The 18,356-nt window shown below is 35.6% G+C and overlaps 1 protein-coding gene across 1 annotated transcript in view; it reads right to left on the bottom strand.

Moving 5' to 3' along the window:
* Positions 1–18,356, bottom strand: part of FRK (fyn related Src family tyrosine kinase) — a 110,266-nt gene that overhangs the window by 38,204 nt on the left and 53,706 nt on the right. The window contains exon 2 of the mRNA XM_012460404.3: positions 15,710–15,831. Coding sequence (XP_012315827.1) covers positions 15,710–15,831 — 122 coding nt within the window. The remainder of the gene's footprint in view (positions 1–15,709; positions 15,832–18,356) is intronic.

The raw sequence follows: 18,356 nt of genomic DNA, 5'->3' as shown, positions 1-18,356 counted from the left end.
TGGGGTAGATGTCTATATAAGTTCTGAGCCAGACAGCCTAGCTATAAACCTCAGATTCTTTACTTTCTAGCTGTGTGAACTTGAACAAGCTACTCCATGACACAGTTTCTTCCACTGTAAATTGGTGGTAATAATAGTACCTACTTCACATAAATATGCTATCACATGTAGAAAAGTTCAGAACAGTGTCTATCACAAAGCAAACACTCTGCAGATATTATTCTCATCAACTAATAATGTATACAGGACTGATGCTACAACCATTTTATAGATGATGAAACTGAGGCTCACACAGTGAAAGCCCAGAGCTTCTGATTTCTAATCTGGAGTGATTTTGAGATAAAGAAAAAAGATAAAGAGGAAAGTATCAATACTTTGCTCCCAACAAGCAGCAAAATCATTATGATTAGAATGCCAAATGCTTATCATATTACACATACATTTTATAGTAGACAAGTTTTCAATGAAGTGCTGTTGTCTTTTGGTGGGGGATAACAGTTATTTGAGGCTACTTTTATACCATTAATATGTGTATATATTTATGTCTGGGACTATTCATGTGAAACATGGGGTCAATTATTCATTGTCTCCTAGCCTTTGCCATGACTCTCAATTAGATGGAACATTCTTCCCAATACCACTGACTTAGGATGTGACCAAATGACTTGCTTTGGTGAACTGAGTAGGGGCAACCATGACAAATGGCATGTCTTAGCAGAAGCTTTAAATAATTTGATGTCGTTCTTCTTAGTCATCTCATCTCCACCATGAGAAAGCCATGACTCACATAGCAGCATCTCTTTTAGCCTGAGTTCCAGAATGAAAGATTCACGGAGGTTACCCTAGGCCTGTCTACCTTAGACAGAGCCCAGTCAAACCACGACCAAACCAACAGCCATCATGTAGCTTGAGTAAACCACTGAGATTTACAGATGAAAGTGATTAATATAAGACATTTTAAAGAAAGCAGTGTGACGGCTGAATAATGTTTAAATATGTCAATAGATCCTGTTAGAGCTAACTGCTTACATGAAGTCACATTAGCACAGATGAGTAACACTCTAGCCTTTAATTCCTTCAGCTATGAAAACAATGTTTTAATGAGGTGATCTCTCCAGTTCAAGTTCTCTACTTCTAAGATTCTAGCAAGAAGATTTACAGAAATAAAGTTATCATAACATTCAAACATGGTGGAGAAAAATTATGATCTCTACTTTCTGAAAGAGAAAACTGAACCACAAACATTTAGATGAAATCTGAAAATTCTAGAGACCCATCATTGTGACAAGGCACATCCAGGGAAATATGGTGGGTTATACATGAGTAATGTGTGTTGACACTAGGATTCTGCTCTGTGGGCATCACTTCTACCCCTGATAGCAGCTCCATTCATTTGCCTAATTCTCATTTACTTGCAAACTAAATTATCAAAACAAACAAAACAAAATGCTGAAGCTACATCACAAATTTCAGAGAGAAAAGAACAAACCCAGTATCTTCTTCCTTCCTTCCCACAGGTAATCATCATATCATCTCAATCTCTTCCTATGCTGTGCATTCTAAGCTACGATCATGGGACAAGCTCTGTAAAGGCTCGTTGTTGCTCAGGCTTGAGTGCTAATGACAATAGCAAATATTGATTTTGCTCGCTATGTGGCAGGCTGTGTTCTAAGCACTTTTCATGCGTTAACTCATTTAATCCAAACACCACCAACAGGTAGGTACCATTTTTTATCTCCATTTTACTGAAAAGGAATCTGAGGCATGGAGAGGCTGAGTGACTTACCTAAAGCCACAATTCTAGTAACAGAAAGAACTCAAACCCAAGCACCCTGGCTGCAGAGTTCATTATCATAAACTGCAATACTCTTCATGGGAGAATCCATTTGGAGCACTGATAACCTTATCCTTCCAACCAAGATAATCTTAGCATAAAATTCTGCTTTCATATTTCTTACAAATTGAAGACATAAGAAAGCAATCCTCATTTCTACTCTATCCCATTATTATTATATATATAAAATTTTCCTTGATTTTGACCATTTGCTTATCTTATAAAAACACAACAAATAATATCTTTCCTATATGAGTGTCTCTTCATTTAGTTGGCATTTCTCCTCCACTGCCAATTAGAGCATATGCTTCACAAGGCAGGAACTGTCTCACTTGCCATTTAGCCCTCTGAGTACTTAGTGATACTTAGTAGGCATTAAATAAATATTTGATGAATGAATGGATGGGTTGGTGAGTGAATCACAAGTTTTTTAAGGCCTGGATCATCTCTTTGTTTGGGACTATACATACAACAGATAAACAGAAAATGCTGTTCACTATAATTACATAAAAATGAAAGTATAATTTTTGCTTATTTTTCCTTCTTTTATGCTTGTGCCTCCTACTTACTTTACTTTTCACAAAACCTTTTTTACAAACATCTGCAGGTGGTAAGGAGATAGCTCTGCAGAGAGAGGGGATTGAAAGAAAGTCCCTGCTCTGCTGAAACAAATAGGAAAATAAAATTCCTGCAATGCATAAGCTTTTAAGACAACAAAATCGTTTCTCAGATTGCAGTTCCTGTGCCGAATTTCCTAATAATATAATGCAAGGCACATTTCTGAATGCATTAGAAATGACTTCATGATTGACAGGATACTGATAAAGAGTTATAAAGCAGCTAATGTGCATATATCATTTTAGATACATGGTTTAAAATTAGAAATAATAACTTATTAAATTGGATTGTGTTTATTTCATTCATTTTTATATCATCAACACATTTTGTGTAACTATTACCATATAAAAACTAGATGCCTAAACCATTAAGAAAAATTAAGCCTTGGTTAATTTTTTGACATTAATAAAGCAAAACTGCTACCATATGGAAGTCTTTTCATTTATAGCATAAATACTAGGAATACTTTTAAAATGTAAACATATTTGCAACTAAAATCAGATATTCTTCTTTTTACGAATTAATGGGTCATAAAAACTAAAAACAAAGTTAACAAAAACATTCTGTGTTATGTCTACATGATGGCATGTTATTTCTGACATGCCACAAGAGGGAGCACATGTTTGAGTGAAAGCCCTCCAGTGGCCCACAGAGGTAAATTAAGAGTAGGGAGAGAAAAGTAGCATTCAACATTACAATGTCCCTGTTTGTAGGAACCATATATGCAATACAAGAGTTGGGCTTAATTCCACATTATTTTTTCAATAATATATTTTTGCCACTTGGAATAACAAATTGTATATACCTTATTTGATTTAAGAATCAGGCAGCCTTAAGATGCAAACATTTATTTAGTTGTTATTTACCTGAGATTAAAAACTGGACTGTATTTCTGAAGCCCAGTGGAAAGAAAGAAAAACTGGATGTACTCTTTCTGACTGACTTTCATCTCCAGAGCCAAAGAACTTTAATTTCCTGTTTAATCCAAAACCTGGCACCAGGTCTTCTCAAATGTTCTTCAGACAGAAGAGGCAAAGAATCTCTTCACCTCCCTCTGTCTTCTACTGTTCAAGTTTTAAAATTCTTTCTCTTTTTTTTCAGTTTGAGATCATTATGTTTACGTGATATCTAGGCTTGAGAAGCAGAGAGACCAGTCAATCTCAGTTCTAGCACTTTCTAGCTACCCAAAAATATTATCCGTATCAGATTCATCATGACCACATTGATAATATATACAATCCAGTATCTTTGTTAGTTATTCAAGCATACTGGTGGTAACAGGCTAACAATTTACAGATCTCCATTTTATTTCCTAAATGGTTCAAAAGTGCATCACAGAAAGCAGTTCCCAATTCTTTTATTTATCTATTTTGTTTTAGATTCAGGGGGTACATATGCAAGTTTATTACATTGATATATTGCATAATGGTGAAGTTTGGGCTCCTAGTGAACACCTCACCCAAATAGTAAGCTTTGTACTTAATAGATACATTTTTAAACCCTCACCCCCTTCCCATCCTATCCCTTTCTTGAGTCCCCAGTGTCTATTATTTCCATCTTTAACATCTTAAACATGTACCCATTGTTTAACTTTCACTTGTAAGTGAGAACCTGTGATAATTGCTTTTCTGTCTGAGTTATTTCACTAAGAATAATGGCTTCCAGTTCCATCCATGTTGCTGCAGAGAACATGATTTCATTCTTTCTTACGGCTGCATAGTATTCCATGGTGTATACATACCACATTTTCTTTATTCAATCAACCATTGATTGACACTTGTGTTGATGCCACATTACCTTGCTATTGTGAATACTGCTGCAAATAAACACACAGGTGCAAGTGTCTTTTTGGTATAACCATTTCTTTCACTTTGTGTAAATACCCAGTAGTAGGATTGCTCAGTCAAAGTGTAGGTCTATTTTTAGTTCTTTGAGAAATGTCCACGCTGTTTTCCATAGGACTTGTACTAATTTACATTCCCACTAGCAGTACACAAGCGTTCCCTTTTCTCCGCATCCTCACCAACATCTGTTATTTCTTGACATTTTAATAGTAGCCATTCTGACTGGTGTGGGATGGTATCTCATTATAATTTTAATTTTCATTTCTCTGAGGATTAGTAACATTGAGTAATTTTTCATATATTTGTTGGTTGCTTCTGTGTCTTTTGAGGAATATCTGTTTCTGTCCTCTGCTTACTTTTTAATGGAGTTGTATTTTCTTGTTGATTGGTTTGAGCTTCTTATAGATTCTGGATATTAGTCCTTTGTTAGATGCATAATTTGCAAATATTTTCTCCCATTCTGAAGGTTGCCTGTTTACTCTATTGATTGCTTCTTTTGCTGTGCAGAAGCTCTTTAGTTTAATTAAGTCCCATTTGTCTATTTTTGTTTGTGTTTCATTTGCTTCTGAAATCTTAATTATAAATTATTTGCCTAGGTCAATATCTGAAAGAGTTTTTCCTAGGTTTTCTTCTAGGATTTTTATAGGCCCAAGTCTCACATTTAAGTCTTTAATCCATCTTAGGTTAATTTTTGTATGTAGAGATAGGGGTCCATCTGCATATGGCTACACGATTTTGCCACCACTATTTAATGCATAGGGTGTCCTTTTCTTATTGTTGAATTTGTCAACTTTGGTTGCAGATCAGTTGGTTGTAGACATGTGTCTTTATTCCTGGGTTCTCTCTTCTGTTCCATTGATCCTTATGTCTACTTTTGTACCACTACCATTCTGTTGTACTTATTATAGCCTTGTAATATAGTGTGAAGTTGGGTACGGTGATGCCTCCAACTTTGTTCTTTTTGCTTAGGATTGCTTTGGTTATTTGTGCTCTTTTTTGGTTCCCTGTGAATTTTATAATTTTTTTCTAATTCTGTGAAATATGGTAATTTAATAGAAACTACATTGAATTTGTAGATTGCTTTGGGCAGTATAGTCAATTTAATGATATTATTCTTCCTATCCATGAGCATGAGCTGTTTTTCCATTTGTTTGTGTCATCTATAGTTTCTTTCATTAGTGTTTTGTTCTCCTTGTAGAGGTTTTCCACCTTCTTGGTTAAATGTATTCCTAAATATTTTACATTTGTTGTGGCTATTGCAAATAAGATTGAATTCTTGATTGGTTCTCAGGTTGAGTGCTGTTTGCGTATAAAAATGCATTGAGAAATTTTACTGAAGTTGTTTATCAAGTTTAGGAGTCTTTTGGAGAAATCTTTCAGGTTTTCTAGGTGTAAGATCATGTCATCAGTGAAGAGAGACAGTTTGACTTTTATTTTTCCAATTTAAATGACATTTATTTATTTTCTTGTCTGATTGCTCTGTGACTTCCATCACTATGTTAAATAGGGGTGGTTAGAGTGGACATCCTTGTTTTGTTCCAGTTCTTAGAAAGAATGCTTTCAAGTTTTTCCCGTTCAATATGATGTTGGCTGTGAGTTTATCATCTAAGGCCCTTATTATTTTGAGTTATGTTGCATAGTTTGTTCAGAATTTTTTTATGAAGGGATGTTGGATTTTATTGAATGCTTTTTTCTGCATCTATTGAAATGGTCATATAATTTTGATTTTTAATTCTGTTTATGTGGTGAGTTACATTGATCAATTTGCATACATTGAATCATCCATGCATCCCTAAAATAAAACCCACTTGATCATGATGAATTACCTATTTTATATACTGTTGAATTCAGTTTGCTAGTATTTTGTTGAAGATTGTTGTATCTATCTTCATCAGGGATATTACCCTACAATTTTCTTTTTTTTTGTTATCCTTGCCAGATTTTGGTATCAGGATGATAATGATTTTGTAGAATGAATTAGAGGGGAATCCTTCCTTCTCAATTTTTTTTGGAATAGTTTCAGTAAGATTGATATTAGCTCTTATTTGTATGTCTGGTAAAACTTGGCTGTGAATCTATCTGGTTCTGGGCTTTTTTTGTTGGCGGTGGTAGAATTTTTTATTACTGATTCAGTTTTAGTACTCATTATTGGTCTGTTTGGGAATTTTATTTCTTCATGGTTTGACTTCGGGAGTGTTTGTATCCAGGAATTTATCTATTTCCTTTAGATTTTCTAGTTTGTGTGTATAGATGTGTTCATAGTAGTTTCTTATGATCTTTTGTATTTCTGTGGTAGCAGTCATAAGGTCATTTTATCATTTCTGACTGTGCTTCTTTGAATTTTCTTTTTTTTCTTTTTTTTTTTTTTTTGGTTAATCCAGCTAATAGTCTATCTATTTTGTTTATCCTTTCAAAGAAATAACTGTTTCATTTCATTCGTCCTTTGCTTTTTCAGAATAAACATTATTCTGTTTATTTTCAGAATAAACATTATCTTAGAAAAACAAATTCTGCGCCACTATTTTCCATTTGCTTTTACTCTAAGTATAGTGGTATTTGTTGTCTCATCTCCTGTATTGCCCTCCCTTATTTATCCCTTCAAAAAAAGGAATTGTTCTCTTTTCTGGGTTCCCAAATCACTTTGCATATAACTTCATTATTATGCTTGTCATTGTGCGAGCTATTTAGTTGCTAACATAATTATGTCACATAGTAAACACAAATGAAAGTTCTAAGATGAATGAGTAAATGTATGAATCAATGTGTAATTGAATGGTTAAAAATACTTCAAAGTGTTTCTCCAAATGTTTTTGAAAAGTCCTTTTTTATATAAAGACAAGCTAAAGCAAGAAAAAAAAAAGTAGCATTCTTATTAAAACAATTCAACGTTTATAAGAAAACTGTTATCAAAAAAGCACTTCAACATTCAAAACACCATGCTATGTCTTGAGTACCTTGCTCAAAGAAAGTAAAATCAAAGGTTTAGAAGATGGTAATGCAAGTCTTAATCATGCAATAGCTGATGTCATAGCATAGCATAGTTTGACTTAAAGTAATACTACCATTAGGCAAGAAATGTAAGAATATCTACCCAGATTCTAATAACTCATTGGTTGATAGACTTAATTTATAGAGCTACTATGATTCTGCATCTCTTAGGTATGTTTTGAATAGTTGAATAGGAAGTAGGAGGATGCTAACTACAGGCACTGTCTTAATCTGAATAAAATAAATAAAGGATCAATTTACTTTAGCTGTTAATAAAATGAAAAAAATCAAGGGGGTGAAATATATTATGAATTACAAAAAGATAGCAATTTTACCAACCTTTACATGACTTACTAACTTCCTACTTATTTATTTAATACCTGAAATTGATTATTATCAAAGCAGCATCCAAAGGGTAATAATAATAGGCATTATTTCTTTGTTATGTTTTCCTCCAAATTGCTCAAAATATCAGTACAAAAAATCTTTTCAGCAAACCAAGGTAAGAAAAACAAGAAAAGAAAACTAAGACAAGCCAATATGAGGGGTTCACAGACAAGCAAAAGAAGGAAAAATAAAGAAAACAAGCCTCATAAAGAATACTTCTAGAAATGTTAGTTATAAATTTTCAGTAAGATGTAAGATTTCTTCATGAACCAGTGCCCTAGAGAAAAAGGCTCTTTGCCTGTGCATATGCATGTATATGTGTGTATACAGATGCAAATGCAGATATATGTGCACATAATAAAATGTTAATTTAACTTTATAGAGCATTTAAAACATTTGAAATATAACTTATCACTAGTAATGTTAAGAAAAGGCAGTACATACTATAACTCACAAAAAAAGTCACTTGTAATTATAGGCAATGATATTTGCAATTAAGCTGAACACAACTAAATTATGACTTTAATTAAAAGGCATTTTCTAAGATGGCACCAACATGTTAAAATTTAATACATTTTATATGAGATACTGGAGTTATTAACATAACATTCTCTTTCTGCAGCATGTGCACTTTTTAAAAAGCAAAACATCTTTAATCAATTTCAAAATGCTCCCAGAATCCATAGAAGTTTCATTACATAATAAATTCAAGCAGCATTATTTTTCCTTTTTCCAATCATTTAATATTTGTCCCTACCTTTGTCCCTACCTGGGACATGCAATTGTATTTATATCTGTAGTTAATGGTAATAGAATTACTGACAAACACTAGTGGCCACAATGTTTGCATTAATTATAAATGAAGAATAAATGAATGGCTCAAAGGCCTGATGATGAAACTTAGAACATCTTGTGATTGGACTGAGTCACATTAGAATGATTCTGCAGATCTCAAAAGTTTGTGTGTAATCATGGTAGCTGAAGGGTCTGTATAAAGTGAGTTTGGGACTGAACTCAGTGCCTGGCAGTGACATAGAGGGTCACACTAACAAGTGATACGTCTTTCCAATTGTGCTTCCTCTACAAAAGTCTTACTACCTGGAAAAAAACTGACCTGTCAAGGTGTGAAATTGTCTTTCTAAACTAAGTCTGAAGCACAGCAGATAGGAGGATTATTTGTGATCTTACATGGCCCAGGCTTCTGAGGTTCAAGGCAGTGACAATGCCCTTGATTATGTCTGTGGCTTGTAGCCTACAATGCAAAGAGGTATTTGTGTGGCTACTGATTTTACAAAACTCAACTATAAACTATGAAGATAGAGAAGAAACATGAAATAGAAGCAATAAAAACATGCCCTTCTACTCAAGGAGTTTAAAATCTAGTTTGAGATGCACATTTTTACCTACACTGACAAAGCCACTCAAATTTAAATGAGTCTTTCAATTTTTAAGTTTAACATGAAGGATACACACAAGGTCAACATGAGAGGAGACACACCTTTCCTAAGAAGCTGCTATTATTCTCATTACTTTTTGAATTGCCTTTAGAATTAATTACAAGGCATGCAGAAATATTTACAAAGTTATAAGTCCAAAGTATCATTCAAGTTAATCATCCATATTATTCAGAAATTTGCTTTGGATAATTCTACCTACTTCTAAGTATCAAAGCTGCCCTTAATGAACAAATAGTTACCCCAGCTAAAGCATATCAAATAATTATCACATGAAGTGATATTCTTTCTATAAAGGCAATTCTACCATTTGTTCAATACTTTGAACAATGGTAGTCAATTATTTTGAAGATAAAACAATTTATTTGGTTCTAAAAATTTGAATATGCTTATTTTTCAATTAAATTGTGTCACTGGAGAGGCCTATTATATTCTCAAGAAGTGACTTCACAGTGATCAAAAACTACTATTATAAAAGTCCTGCATACTTCATAGAAACTCCAAGTCCACTGTAATGAAATTTTATCATAGAAAGTATTCTGTTCAAAATCAGTACAAACAAGTCTCCCTGACCAAAAAAAAAAAGATAAAGGCTACTTGTATGTTCACTCATATGTGCCTCAAGCACCTCTGAGATTATTTCCCTTGGTTCCCTCCCCTCTCTCTGTAAATCATCTCCCCCTAAATACCTCATTTGGCCAAAGCCACCACCATCCCCCAATCCCTCATGTCAGAAATCTGACATCCAACCTAGAATCTCATTCTCCCTTATTTTGTCCCATTTCTGATTAGTCACCAATTCTTGTCAGTTTTATCTTCTAGATATTTCTCACCTCTATTCTTTTCTCTTCATTCCTCATAACTCTGTCCTGGTTCAGGCTCTCATCTATAGAGAAAGGAGACTATGTAGAAACGAACCCTGGGAACTCTTTCTGGATTTCAATGCAAAGGGTACACTAGACCTATCCCACGGTCACCCCCAGAGGCGGGGCTGCACCTGAACTCAGCTTCCCACAGGCCAAATGATTTCCTCTTCTCAGCAACAGGAGCTGCCATTTCCCACAGCACCTGAAGCTCATAGGTGCTGGGCTTTCCAAACAACCTTGCAAATAACTGATAACTAAAGTCAGACAATCTAGCACCAAAGCAATCTTTATCCCCAGTCCTTGGGCCACTCCCATACTAGCCCATAAAAAAGAAACAGCAACAGAGGGGCCCTATGCTTCTGGGGATGTCCTGTGCTAGAGCAGAGGCAGTGCAGCCTGCTGAGCTTGGGGCCGGTTGCTTCTCTCTGCAGAATGCTGACGGACTCTGCTCATCTTGCACCTATAATTTCAAACAACAGCTAGTGATGCCACCGTGTGTGTTTCTCTCATTTCCCCCCAGGCTATTACCTATAAATCTCTCATCCATTCTCGACATCAAAGGTAACATCTAACAGACAGATTACACCAATTATTTCTGCCTAAAACTTTAGTCTGTATAACAAGGTCCAAATTCCTCAGCATGATATACAAGGTCGGGAACAGTCTACCTCCAACTTTCCTTTCCACACTTATTTTCTACCATTCTTCCTCTCCTTCATCCTCTCCCCACATGCACCCACACACCTACACTATCCTCCACCCTTCCTACTAGTCCACAAAACACCAGATAAACTCACAACTCTGTGCATTTGTCTTTGCCAGAAATGATTATTTACACACACACACCTTGTAACATAAATTGATACCTTCCCTGACTCCCCCCAGAGACTCGGCCCCTGCCCTCTCTTGTCTCACAACAAAAGAACTGTATTGTAATTCTTCTCTAGACTGAGTTCAGGGACTGTGCCTTGCAGGTCTTAGCTGCCTTTCACTTACTAGAAGGTCTGGCACACAGTGAGCATACTGAATGCTGCTGAAGAAATAAACAAAGGTATAAGTAAATGTCAACTCCTAGATGCATCACCCTGAATATTATTGATGAGCTCTTTTGCCTTATGTCCTCAATTTAGTCATTTTTCAACTATCTTCAATATATTATTATTTGATGCTGAATGGGTTTCACTGAGGAAAAATCTGAAAGCTCCACTACTCTGTAGGCTTTTACATGCAGAGTTGCCTCAAGTAAAATCACAGTATTCAATGCAGAGTCTCTTCTGAAAAACTCAGCTGGAGCTCAATTTTAGACCCCAAAGTACATTTCCTTTAAAGTTTACTTTAAACAATAAATAATACTAATGCTTATAGGACACCAACGAGCAAATTAATATTAATGGTAATAACAATAATAGTTTCCTTTAAAGTAACTGATTGAAGTCAAGAAATAGCCAAACCAGTTGACATGCAGTTAGAATTTGATATTTTTCATCAGAAAAACAATTCACTGCCAATGACAAATAAGGGTAGGGCCACTAAAACTACCTGTCATGCATCTAATGAAGACAGATTCTCTGGTTACCACATATAATATGTAATATCCAAAAGCGCTGCTGTGATTCACAGCTAATTAGTGTCTTGCCGTTATGAGAGGTGTCATGGCCCTAACTCTCTTTTCAGATCTACTCAGACCTCACAAGAGCAGACAGCCATGCAGGGATCACAACAACCCAATTAGTACCCACCCAACCTTGGGCTGCTACTTCTCAGCACACTCAGCATCAATAAATCATGCTCCCTCATGAAGCTCTTCTCTGACAGCTTCAAACCATTGTTGCTCAAGGAATAAAGACAATACTTCTAAGGAAAACTCATGTGGGAAAGAAAAAGATGGAAAAGGGATATTATTTGCTTCCTTTAGCACAGCAGTCAGCAAAATTGAAGACCATCAATTCAGACTGATTAAGAAGACAACTGCACTAAGAAATAAATCTATGAGTGGTATATCTGAAGATCCTTAGTGATAATCAACAGCCAGCAATTGGGTTGTTTGTTTTAATGTGAGCCCTTTTTCTTTCCATTTTTCTCCTGTATAGCCTTCCCTTCGGCTAATAAGAAAAATTTTCTTTCAGTAGAACATAATGGTATGCATTTACTTTGTACCCCAGTGAATACATAGCAATCAGATAATTTGTTTAAAAGACTAAATTGTTTGACTTCATTGAAAAGAAATCTATAATGATATGCTGGTCTCTAAGCAAGGTCTGCAGAGCTTCCTAAATCCATAAGCAGGCTCTAGAGTATTCACAGTACATAACAGCCAATATCCTTGTAATTTTGTTTTAAGCCTGTAAAGCTGTTTTGTTCCATAATATTTTACTTAGAGAGTACTCTGAACAGTCACTGTTGCCTGGGCATTGTTCAAAGACATAATTCAGGTAATTCTACTTCTAGTTTGTTTTTCTCATGAAAATATCTTTTTTTTTTTTTTGAGACAGTCTCAAAGGACTCTGTCCTCCATTGCACTCCAGGCTGGAGTACGACGGCATGATCTCTGCTCACTGCAATCTCCGCATCCCAGGTTCAAACGATTCTCATGCCTCAGCCTCCCTAGCAGCTGTGATTACAGGTGTGTACCACAATACCCTGTTAATTTTTGTATTTTTAGCAGAGACAGGGTTTTGCCATGTTGGCCAGGATAGTGTCAAACTCCTGGCCTCAAGTGATCCACCCACCTCATCCTCCCAAAGTGCTGGGATTACAGGTATGAGTCACCACACCAAGCCTCATTCTTCTATATTTTTAATGCTAATCTAAAAACATTTGATCTAGCTTTCAACTAAATAACTGCCACCTAATTTGATATGTAAATAGTGACAAAGACAAATAAACAGGGATGTATTTAAACAAGGAATTTTCATATAACTCTTCTTATTAAGCATAGAGATTTCAAAAAGATTTTTCTTCCTCCAAATATAATATTATTATGGAAATATTCAAATATTTTTCTGCAAGGATGTCCACTGTATCATATTTTATAGCAGCAAAATAATTAAAATGTACAAAATATAAAATAAGTCAAATAAATCATGATATACTCATGCAACTTCTAAAAGTAATAGAGTAGAAGAATGTTAAAGGGCATGCAAAAATGTTCACAAGTACTGCAAGACAGAAATAAGAGAAAAATGGAGCTTGAATCCATGTTATGCACATACATGCACACACACACGTATATACATGTGTATGTGTGTATATATATTTATCTATGTACACAGATTTATAGAGCTATACACTATTTTAACAAAAGTTAATCTAAAAGAGCCAGTTCTTCAAGATGGATCCCAAGTAGCAAACTGGTCCTGAATTTAAAATAGAACTAAGGGGTCATTTGCTGATAAAGGTCACACACATACTCTGAGTTTCCTGAAAATCCACACCTCTTTAACTTTGGGACTTTCAGAACTTACCGGCTTTGGCCAATCAGGACTCAGCTGTATCAATCAATCAGGACTCAACTTTAACAACCAGTCAAGGTTCAACTCAGAACTAAGCAAGTTTGAGGCCCTCATTTGCATAAAAGAATCTGACTGGGAAACTGGGTGGTAACTTTTCTATGAAACCATAATCCTCCCTTTGTTCTCTGAATGCACATTTGTTTTACACAGAAGGCTGCATTTTGTTTACAAAACTCACACACACACACACACACACACACGTACTTCATTATTTACAAGCTAATGTTTGATGCAGAATCTCTTCTGAAAACTTATTTTCAGAGCAGTTTTTTAAAACAAAAATTATGTTTTCTGTGTATGGGGGTATGAGTATGTATGTATATGTGCATAAAAAATATACTTTATAGGTCAAGAATTTTTTAGAATCTTGACAGGAAAAGTATTTTAATATTTAAAATGCATCTTTAGAAAATCATATTCTAGATTCTTCTTCTTTAAGCTGTTTGCCTACATAAAAGTTTTTTATGTTTCTTTCATGATTAGAAAAAAATATTGTTATATGAAATATTCACTTGTATCACTTGGATATACAGATGTGGACTGGTGTGAATTCCCAGCCTGGTGGAGCATCTGTTCTGAGTGACTAGTGCCCATCCCATATCAGTCATTAGATATTCTGATTATCACCTTGGGTATAAACAACATTTAAAAGGTAAGTGACAGGCCAGGTGTGGTGGCTCAGACCTGTAATCCCAGCACTTTGGGACCCTGAGGCAGGCCGATCACGAGGTCAAGGAATTGAGACCATCCTGGCCAACATGGTGAAATCTTGTCTCTACTAAAAATACAAAAATTAGCTGGGTGTGGTGGCACACGCCTGTAGTTCCAGCTACTCAGGAGGCTGAGGCAGGAGAATCGTTTGAACCTGGGAGGCAGAGGTTACAGTGAGCCAAGATTGTGCCCCTGCACTCAAGCCTGGCAACAAAGTGAGACTTCATCTCAAAAAAAAAAAAAAGGTAAGTAACACTTCACACATAGTCACATTTCAAGAATAAGTGTCAGAACCAGCATCTGCTAACCTCTTATCCATGGAATTAGGTAGTAGTAAAGTTGAATCCATGTGGTTCTGGAGTACCATATTGAGTCAGTGTCATCATAGTCAGGACCTGAAGTATGGACCCTCTGCAACACCTGCCTCAAAACCACTGTCCTTGATTCTCTCCTGCTGCAACCCATCTGCCCTGATATTTGGAACCACCAAGTGTGGAGAAGGATAATGTGTATCAAATACACACAGACTGGCCAGAGTTCAGGTCAGATCCAAGTTCCCAGTACATGTGGAATTATGGCCTGCTTTCATGTGGCATCATGACGGCTGCCCTGATTTTCAGCTCAGTGAGGAGGCAGATACAATGAGACAAATGGGCATCATGTTTAATCAGCATTTATTGCAGGGCAACAGGTATATGGGGAAGCAAATCCTCTCCCTCCACAAGGTTCACATCTAATTAGAGAAACAGAATAATACATGTTTAAAGGAGATGGTTACACAAATGAAAGGCCTAGACAATACAGAGAACAGAACAGAGCAAGAAGAGAGAAAGTCTCACATTTAGTGATGACCTAGCGTAGCGTCTTAAAGAAAAGATATTCTGCAACATGATAATATAACTAAAAACATGGCTTTTTCAAAGCAAAGACATATATTTAGGTACCTGTAACTACGGGGTATAATTTCAGGTCCCCTGTGCTTCTTTTTTTGTAGGGCAGTGTAAACATGTACTTGATCCTTAGGTGAAAAACTACCATTGACCAAATTTTACATATTAGGGGGTTAATTAAATTTATTTGCACTAATCATTTCAATTCCTTTTGTGTTTACCAAGCAAAGACAATTGAAATGCCAGAAGAAGAAAAATATTATATTGTGACAAGATCAATTTTGACAACAGTGTAGTTTTTGTCTCTTGCTTATCATTTCCCTAAAAGAATTCTAGGTAATGGAAAAGTTAGAAAACGTCACCAGATCCATGTTTTCCATTTCATATCTAGAGCAAATATATTTGAAACTATTTATAGACACTTCTAGGCATAGTTAGTATCTCTTGGGTTAATTTTTATATTACTCTTGATTAGTTTAGTGGTGATTTTGGTGCTATTATAAAGATAAGAAATAAGGCAAATTTTAAATTATTGTGTCCACACAGAAAGCTCATGACTACAGACTCTCAAGTCCAGAATGAATCACACAAAACAATGCCCATACCTGAAAGAGAGAATTCTCCTTTTTGGCTTTCACTTTCTCTGATTAGAAAGGCACCCGTCTGATTTTCTGAATATAGTAGTTGTTTTTCTGCATCTGCTCTTTTGATTGCTCCAAAGAACCACCTAAAATGAGATATATATAAATGTTAATTAACCAATTAACATTCATTTTTTAAGGAAGAAAAAGCCTGGCAAGATAGTATTCTAGCATAAAAAAATGTTTGGTATTCTTTAGTGAAACTATTACAGGTATAAGTGGTAGCTTCTGATACTTAAGATGATTTTTCAAAATGCCTGTAACCCACACCAAAATTTTTTTTTCATTACAAAGTAGGAATTTTATTATGCCCATGACCACATCCCTTTTCATAGCTGTGTTCTGTCTGAGAGGTCCTGAGCCTTCCCTCTATCACAGCCAAAGCCCCAGTGTCTGCCTGCCATGTATATCTGCCATGTTCCAGACTCTAAAATGACTCATGATCCCCATTCAACCATCCCCTGCCTCCCCTAACACCTCCTAGCTGTTAGGAGGCAAATATGCCAATCAAAGGATTCATGTACTTTATGTTAAAATATGAAAGATTAAAAATATAGTTCTCTGGACATTAGTTTCTTTCTTTTTTCACCTCTACCACTGTCCAACCCTGCCATAATATGAGATTCTTTTGCATATGGGAGGAATTTATTAATAAAAAGGAACATTTAAGCAGTGGAGAGATTATTTGAAAAAGGTACCTCTGCCAAATAAATATCCCTTTAGTACCACTTCCACTTCTTGTCTTTTTCCCTCTTATCTTTACCACTCCAGAAATATAAGAGTCAGATACTGAACACAAGGGTTTGTGAATGCGATCATCATCAACAAAGAATTATGAATCATTAATATCAGAGCCACTGTCAGATGTATGTCACATTAGTAGAAACCAATGTGATCTAATAAGAGGAAGCTGAGAATTCCTGCTTTTCACAAATGATCCCTCACCATAGGGCCATAAAGATGATCATTGTCATTAGAGATTTTAAGTAAAACATTGATCTTTTCAGGTAACTTATTTAAAAATGTAAACAATCCAAGGGAAGAAATGCAGGCTGAGAGAAAAAAAAATGTGTGCTATCAAAATTTAACTTGAATTTGATTGATGAGTCATGGGTATTAGAGAATATGAGTGCCCTAAGAATGAAATAATTGAAAGGCAGTTGGGGGAAGTAACTGAAAAGAGAGACATTAACATATAAATATTACCTTCTAACAAATGCAGGGTATTCGTTTATCATTTCACCAATTATCAAATTGTAAATTACAGCACATTAACTCTACCTTTCAGGATATGCCAGGTTATCTTGTAGTAATGAAGAACTCCAAAAATCTCAGTGGTTTAAGGCAACTGGTTTCACTCAGCTCTGGGTCTATTAAGGTATTGAAGGTCATCTGGAGCTCTGCTTGATGTCTGTCTCACTTAGAGAGTTTCTATCTCCATGCTTCCATGATTGCTGAGTCAGGATTGGAAAATGTGGTGAATCACAGGCTGCTTCCTAGAGCTTCTATTTAATGATTCTACTCAGGAATGAACCCACTGGCAATAAGTCTCATAGTCACACCTAAATGTAAAGAGAGTAGAAAGAGCCAATCCCACCATTTCCCAGAAGGTAGAGAACTGGAAACACTTGGTAGACCATACTAATGACTGCTGCATTGAGTCAGTATCAGAACGAAACCAATGTCCATGGACTATTTTTTATGCAATAGAAACCATGGAAGTCATGGAAACATTCCAAAGTGGCCATGTAATGAATTCAAAGAAAAACAGAAATGCATGTTTTTGACTATTGCAGAAATAAGTCAACAGAATTCGTGAACATAATAAAAAGCTCAGACCTAAATAAAAATTAGTGATGAAAGGGTGAATTATTCAATAAATAACACTAATAATCCACATGAGAAAAAACTAATGCTACCTATAACATACACAATAATTTCACATAAAGACCTACTGTATAAGACAAACTTCACAACTTCCTGAAGACATTGGACTAAACACATTTGTAGAAAAAACCCTACTGCAAATTTTTTTAATCCTTCTTTGTTTCAACAATTTTGGACTTTTGTATAATAGAGTGGTACAATCACTTTACAGGACAAATCACACTAGAACTGAATCCATAGCAACAATGAAATTAATATAATATTTGACTGAATGCATCAATTCATGTAATACCTAGCATTTTACTTAGCTGAGCTCTGATCAGAAGTGAAGAATATAAATAAAAAAATGTTTTCTAGATGTAGTGGCATTTATAACATCATCCTTCATACTCAAAGGTGATGCAATTGCTGTGGACTGCAGTCTCTAGAGCATGTGCTGCTGTGGAGACTGATGGACAAACAATAGCTTCTTCCACCCCTTAGACATATGAAAACTGTTCCTTAATTTGATGTCTGAATTGTTGGCAGCACTGTCATTCTGGTCAAGTCTGCCTTTCAGAGCCTCTGCTGGCCCCGTTCTGGAAGGGCACACACACCCCAGGCCTGGTTGTCCACCATAGCCATTTTCAGCTCTCTCTTTAAGTTACAGTTCTATGTGCAGTAAGCAGAGAGTGCTGAGAAGGGATCAAGATATCCTAGGAGTATAAAGCATCACAAGACAGTT

Source organism: Aotus nancymaae, unplaced genomic scaffold, assembly GCF_030222135.1.
Source record: "Aotus nancymaae isolate 86718 unplaced genomic scaffold, 86718_ANA_hifiasm-v0.15.2.pri h1tg000040l, whole genome shotgun sequence".
In the NCBI taxonomy this organism is placed as follows: Eukaryota; Metazoa; Chordata; class Mammalia; order Primates; family Aotidae; genus Aotus; species Aotus nancymaae.
This window is presented reverse-complemented; position numbering and strand designations above follow the sequence as displayed.